This window comes from Erigeron canadensis, chromosome 1 (assembly GCF_010389155.1).
Source record: "Erigeron canadensis isolate Cc75 chromosome 1, C_canadensis_v1, whole genome shotgun sequence".
NCBI classification, from domain to species: Eukaryota; Viridiplantae; Streptophyta; class Magnoliopsida; order Asterales; family Asteraceae; genus Erigeron; species Erigeron canadensis.
In genome coordinates this window covers 47509276-47516694 of record NC_057761.1, presented here as the reverse complement: position 1 = coordinate 47516694, position 7419 = coordinate 47509276, and the positions used below count along the sequence as shown (strand labels likewise).

The window sequence follows — 7419 nt, the reverse complement described above, 5'->3', positions numbered from 1 at the left end:
GACTAAACAAGAAACTACTGAAGAAAAAATTTTGGAACTACTTACATCAGATATTCGTAATGTCAATCAAGCTCCTAGTGTCAATAATCAAGCTCCTCATGTGAATCAAGCTACTAATTTTAGTGTTAGTGCTGCTATAAGTGTCGTTGATAGCATGGTGAACAACGGATTAATGGAAAAAGATGAGTTATGGTGCTTTGCAATTACCTTATTTGAAGATGCGCTTAAAAGAGAAATTTTTATGAGTCTCCCCGACAATGCTGGTAGGCTAAAATGGTTGCGATATAAACATGAACATGAAAACTGAATTTAGTTATGTGAACTTCATTTGGAGCTTATTGTATCTTTGACTTAAGTGTTATATTTTTGGTTTGAGTAATGACTTTGTAGTTAAATATCTTGGTATATGTTTCTGTTTTATTAATTGTGGAATATGATTTATATCTTTCATGTTTTAATAAGTTGTGAAATTATATAGGTGTACCTTTGTTTTGTTATGTCTATTTACATTATCTCTAGGTTGTTTTTATCTTCAGATCTTTTAATATGTTTTTGTGCAATAATTGTTGAAAACGACATGTTTTTGGTTGTTTCAACGAGCAAATAAGTTGCTTTCTATTTTTGTGGCCTTTTGGACATCAACATAGCTGCTACAAAACAAGTTTTACTATCCTGCAAATTGATTGTTTTTCAAGTTTATGAATGTTTTTAGACAACAAAAATGCTGCTTTATGATCAGATTTATGTGGCACGCTAATATATATCTTTGTTTTGGACAGCAAAGAGCTTTATGAGCAGATCTCTTTGGCAGCTCAATTTTTGTGGCATATTATAACGTAACCATGGATATTGAAAGAAAAAGGAAAAGAAAAAGACTCTATTATTTATATTTGCTAACGGTTTCACGAACTAAAAGGGCGATAGCAGCTTGGTACTTTTATAAGTATATGCACAAGGAGCCATGCATGACATCTTTACAAACAGGTAAATCTTGGATAGATGAAATTTTAAGCGGTAATCCCATTCGATGTGTTAATGCATTCAGAATGCATCCCGATGTATTTATGAAATTATGTGATGAACTAGTATCAAAATATGGATTGAAGCCAAGTGATAAGATGTCCGCTGTTGAAAAGCTAGGGGTATTTTTATATACACTCGCATTAGGTGTATCGAATAGGACTGTCGGGGAGCGTTTTCAACGGTCAGGGGAGACTATTAGCAGAGCATTTCATGATGTTTTGGAGGCGATTACTGCTAGAGGAAAATGTTTCAATGGTCTAGCACATGAAGTTATAAAGCCAAAGGATTCGACGTTTCAGCATATACCACCTCAAATAGTTGACGATAACAGATATATGCCGTATTTTAAGGTAACGACTCTTAATTAATTTTTAGATTTTAAAATGACGTACCATATTATAAAAATTTTTCGTTTTGCATTTTAGTATTTTACTTTAAAATTATAGCATCCCTTATCTTCTTCATTCTCTTTTTCTCATTTTATAGGTACTAATACCGAAGAGTAAACAAATCCCCTACATAGGTAGAAAGGGCGTGCCTATTTAATGTAATGGCAACTTGTGATTTCGACATGTGTTTTACGTTTATATCAGTTGGATGGGAAGGATCCGCCCATGACACAAGTGTTTTTCTTCATGCTATCAACACGCCGTCAATGAATTTTCCAAACCCACCAGAAGGTTGCTACATCTTACTACTGTATATCAATTCTCTATGATTAATTTGATATGTTACAACTAGTAACATCCCAGTATTTTAAGGTAATAGAAAATTAACCCTTTTCGTAGTTTTGACATCTAATTAAGTTCCTAGTATTTTATTTTGAGTGAAGGGGTTAATTTAGTTGGAACTTTAGTGGCTAGCGGGTATTTTACCCACAAAATGCAAGGTGGGACTGGCTAGCAGGGAGAAAAGCCAGCCACTATGTTGTTGATTCATGTTTTCCCACTTCAAGTTCACTTCTTTCCCTACTATCCCTTTGGTCTCAAAATTCTTCCATTATCCATGCAATTGAATCTTCACTCATAAATTTAAGAATTTCAATCCTACAACTATATCAACAATCATCTCCTATTGTGTTAGAATTGAAATTTGGGGCTTTCTTGGAGGTGGTGGTGACCGATTCTTTAAGGAAGAAAAAGAAGAAGAATTTCAATATTGAAAACCCTAATTCCTTGTTTCCCATTCTTGAGGTATAGATTTCATAACCCTAGTTTGATTTGTTATTTAAAATTAGGGTTCCTAGCCTTAGAGTTGGGGTTTTTGCTATTGGGGTATTCAAGTAAAACTCTAACTAAATTCGAAGGATTTATGGATTATTGATTGAAAGAATTTGTTGTTAGTGAGAATCCCCTTTGGTAAGAATCTCATGGTGTTTGGCTAGTGTTTATAAAATAAAGCTTTATTTTGAGAAATTGAAGATTTGTTTGGAAAGTGTTTGGTAGCCAAACACCATAATCTTAAAGTTGTTGAATGTAAGTAGTGAGTCATGGAACTCATAGATGATATGTGATTACTCTTGTATAGGTGTTGAAGATTAAATTGTTGATCTTGTAGCCTTGTTGTGTCAACTAGCCAAGTCTAAGGTGAGTGTATATGCATATAATCATGTTCTTGTTACTAGAGGTCATAGGTGGGTAAATTCCTATGACCCATTTGATAGTTGTTGTTAGAACTAGTAGGTGGGTAAATTCCTACTAGTCAATTTGTTTATAAGAACTAGTAGGTGGGTAAATTCCTACTAGTCAATTTGTTTATAAGAGCTAGTAGGTGGGTAAATTCCTACTAGCCAAGTTATCCATGGTCATGTTGAAAATGAATGTATGTTGTTTGAAATGTATGCAAAGGCTAGCTTGCTAGGCTTATATGGTGCTTGATGCACAAAGTTGAAATGACATGATTATGATTATATGTGTATGCATTCACTAAGCGTTGCTTATGTTTTAGTTGTTTAACTCTCTTATAGGAGTTGGTAGTAGCAAAGGTAAAGAAGTGATCGAGTGAAGTTAGAATTTGGAAGCTCTTGCCATTTGGAAGGTTGGCATTTTGGATAATTTGGGTAGATGATCCCTTTTGATACCCATTGGCTTTTGATACATGTTCCATGGTCAAATTACTTTGGATGAACTTCTGAAAAGTTGTAGTTGCGTTGGAAACTTTAGAAATGGTGGAATTTGTAACTAACTTGACAATTACCCAAGTAGGGTTATTGACCCGCTTGTGAAATTTTGTAGTCAAAAGTCTTGTTAAAAGGAATGATTTCAATGTATGGATGATTTATATGCTCTAACGGTCATATTTTGGTATTCGGAAATGTTGAAGTTGAAATGGTGTTTTGGTTTAACTTTTAGGGTTAAGTGCGGGAAAACCTGATTTTGTACAAGTGGTTGGCTGCAGGTAGCCCCCACTGCGCCGCAGTGGGAGCCTGTTTTAGCTCACTGCGCCGCAGTGGGCTTTTGGTTATTGTTTGCCGAGAAATAACACTGCGCCGCAGTGAATGGGTTCTGCTTCACTGCACCGCAGTGAGCTTTCTTTCACTTTTGGCAGAGAATTTCCACTGCGCCGCAGTGGAGGTGGTCTCGCCTCACTGCGCCGCAGTGGACACCAAAAAAAAAAAAAAAAATTTATTATTATTCGATTTTGTTTTAAAAAGGTTTGGGTCCTTACACAACTCACATATATTTATACTTAATTATTTAACAGGTAGATACTATTTGGTTAATAAAAGGTATCCATTTTGACAAGGATATATGGTTCCATATTCCAAGACAAGATACCATCTATCTCAATTTGAAAATGAACCGCCGGCTAACATGCAAGAAGCTTTCAACCGGTCTCACTCATCTCTTCGAAGTTGCATTGAAAGATCATCTGGAGTCTTAAAGAAACGATGGAAAATACTCAAAGGAATGCCACAATTTAGTGTGCAAACTCAAATTGACGTCATTATTGCAACATTTGCTTTGCATAACTACATTGGTAATAATTCTAAAGATGATATGTTGTTTAGGGGATTAGAGCAACATCCAAATTTCATACCACGAGATGAACTTCACGATGTACGTGGTCATTACCCAAACAACGGAGAAACTTCTGATGGAGTATCTAATATAATTAAGCAGATCCGCAATGATATCGCTACTTTAATTTGGAGTGCACGAGGCTGATAAATTATTATGTGCATTATATGCTACCTTTTTTTAACATATGTAAGTTACGTACGGAGTATTACCAAGACTTTATGGTGTATATGTGTGTATGTTTAGAAAGTCTAAGTAGTTAGTGTGCATTATGTAATTATCTAAGTACAAAGTTATTAGTACAAGTTATTTATATGACTCACTTTATGTATGTTGCTGCTGAGTGTCCAAATACATTATATGTGTAGCTAATGAACAATGTTATTCAACTTGTCCATATGCAACATAATATATGTATGTTTAATAATGTTTAATTCTCAAATTATTGACATATCTTTTTTTTCCGACTTATATATTTGTATGAAGTTAGGTATGAAATAGAATAGTCATTGACATATCGTTTTATGTGATGCTTTAAGTATGAAATTGAAATCATTTTAAATATTTTTGTTTTGTTTTTTATTTTTTATATAAAATTAAATTATAAGCCCATTAATGTAATTTTACATTTTTTAACCACATGTTATAGCTTGTTTACCAAACAAATTTCTACAAATACAAGCTTTAAATTTACAGCCCCAGCTTTCAGCTCCAACCCTCAGCTTTCAGTTCCAGCCTACAGCTTCCAACTTCAGCCTTTAGTTTCAGCCCCAGCCCCTAGCTAAAGCTACTTTCGCCAAACATACCTAAGTATGAATTAATTATACACGTATTTGTAGTTATTTTGTATTTATTTTCTAAGAAGATACATATCAATTTTCCCTTGATGTTTCCTTAACCGCATCATATACGGATGAGTATATCCTCCCTATAAATAAACTTTCAATCGCATCATCCATATATCATAATAACAACCAAATTACAAAATCAAATATGGAATACCGAACTTTAGACCTGACTCTCATTTCCGCAAATGGACTAAAAAAATCACATCTCAACAACAACATGGAGGTCTACGCAGTCGCATCCATCTCTGGCTCGAACCGCGAGTTCTACAAATACCGAACACCAGTCGACAAACACGGAGGGTCCGACCCGAGATGGAACCATCCAATTAAATTCAACGTTGAAGAATCTTTGGCCCAACAAAACCGACTAAGCTTAATTGTAAAAATCAAATCGGTTGGGTTGTTTTGGGACAAGAAATTAGGTGAAGTCAGAATTCCAATAAAAGAGCTTTTTGACGGAGTGACAAAAGAAGGCAAACCTGTGCAAAATATTAGCTATCAAGTGACACGTCCATCTGGGAAAAACCAAGGGATTTTAAATTTTTCTTATAAAATTGGTGAATTATTTCAAGAGCCTGTTACGGCTTATCCTGCGGCTTACCCGCCGCAACAACGACAACCACCGGTTTATGGTGGGTATCCGGCGCAAGCACCGGTTGGGTATGGTGGATACCCACCGCCGCCACCGGTGTACGGCGGATATGCGCAACCACAACCGCAACCGGTAGTTGTTCAGCAGCGGCCTGCAAGTAATTATAGTGGTCTTGGTATGGGGTTGGGAGCTGGTTTGCTTGGTGGTCTGTTGATTTCTGATATTGCTTCTCATAGTGGTGGTGGGTGTGGTGGTGGGTGTGGCGGTGGCTGTGGTGGTGGCTGCGGTGGTGGAGGATGTGGTGGCGGTTGCGGTGGTTGAGATGCTACGTATGTTGAGGTGGCCAAAATCTTTATGCTACGTGCCTTAGTTTTAGGACTTTTAGTTTGTTCATGTAGCCATGTAGGGACTCTTTTTCTTTTTTCAATTCTTTTTTATTTCTTGTGGATAAGTTTGGTTTTAACGTTTTAATTTAATTATCAATATTAGATGATGCTGTATATTTATTGCTACATCTAATGATGTTTCTTGTGTGAGAAATTTTTTTTTTTTTAAGAATTAAGCAATAGAAATCTTATAGAAATTAAATACTGAACATGATATGGATAAACATTACACTGATTGACGTAAACGTGCGATTTTTACGATGTGCACTAATTTGCAGGAACATTATATTAATGCACCGTTAATTGAGAAATTGTGTTGAATTTATATATACTGTATATAATAATCTGTCCATTGTATTCAAGGTCATTGTTAATTACTAGAAATACCTTGTTAGATATGTTATTGTTTTTGGGGTCTCAAAATTGTTTTCAACGGGATATGTAGGGGTTATAAACAATGTAACCCCTGGTGATAGAAATAGGTATCTTGGAATGTAACAAACTTTGAATGAATGTTTATAGTAAGAAATAACTAAAGTTATATGTAAACAACTCAAAAATAATGTTTATTGTATAAAAGAAAATGTATTCAACCAATTAAAATTAGACAAGTGACACCTCTATATGGTTGTCAAGTATGTTTTTTTACATACAATAAATAATTTTTAAAATTGTTTACATACAATACACGCAACTTTAGTTATTTCCTACTATAGATATTCGTCCAAAGTTTGTTACATTACAGGATATTTATCTCATTAAAAATAACCGTTTTTAGGTTTTACCAAAAATAAAAAAAAATATAGCGGGTTTATCTTTTTTAGATACGTACCGTTGCTAATTATATTGACTTATGTTTTGTATTCTAGCTCATTACTAAATTTGCCTTTGTATTTTTCAATCTACCGTATCCCATATAGTTGTTAGTATCTTTATCTTTTATGGTTTTTAATTTAATCTATAATAACTGTAACTTTTTTAATCTTTGTGGTATCTTATCATCCCGATATTTTTAATGAATAAAGTCATAATAGGAGGTGATCCATACGCACCACATTTTATTTATACACAACAAATATATGTATTATATAATGTACTGTATAATGCATACAGTTTTATATATACTTAAAATGTGTTGTGTATGGATCATTTCCCAAAATAAATTCAAAATTTTTTAATCAATTGTATCTAATCAATTGTTTAATTTCCAAGGACATAATGTCTCACCATGCTCTATGAAGTGGACCTAGAAAGAACAATATGACTTTGCTTAGCTACACAAGTTTATCCATATTAATATATATATTAAAAACAAAAGTAAAAAAAAAAAATTGTAAAGAATAATGTATTTTTTATTCTTTTTATTTTAACCACATAAGTTTCAATATTTACATTTTGCGCACTAAACTATAATACTTTTTATTCTTTTTATTTTCACTATAAAAGTTTCAATCTTTACACTTTTAGTACTAAATTATAATACTTTTTAGTAAACTTTTTATTCTTTTTATTTTCACCACAAAACAAAAGTATGGAAAAACATGTAAAGA

At 33.6% G+C, this 7419-nt stretch overlaps 1 protein-coding gene across 1 annotated transcript; it reads left to right on the top strand.

Annotated features, from left to right (window-relative positions):
• Positions 1-5023: 5023 nt before the first annotated feature.
• On the top strand, positions 5024-5890 carry LOC122586100 (protein SRC2-like). The gene has a single exon (XM_043758206.1). It carries the CDS (start codon positions 5037-5039, stop codon positions 5802-5804), a length of 768 nt encoding a protein of 255 aa, XP_043614141.1. The 5' UTR covers positions 5024-5036; the 3' UTR covers positions 5805-5890.
• Positions 5891-7419: the final 1529 nt, after the last annotated feature.

Excerpts from the sequence above, each read along its gene's own strand:
- LOC122586100 (XM_043758206.1), top strand. The coding sequence starts at position 5,037 with ATGGAATACCGAACTTTAGACCTGACTCTCATTTCCGCAAATGGACTA.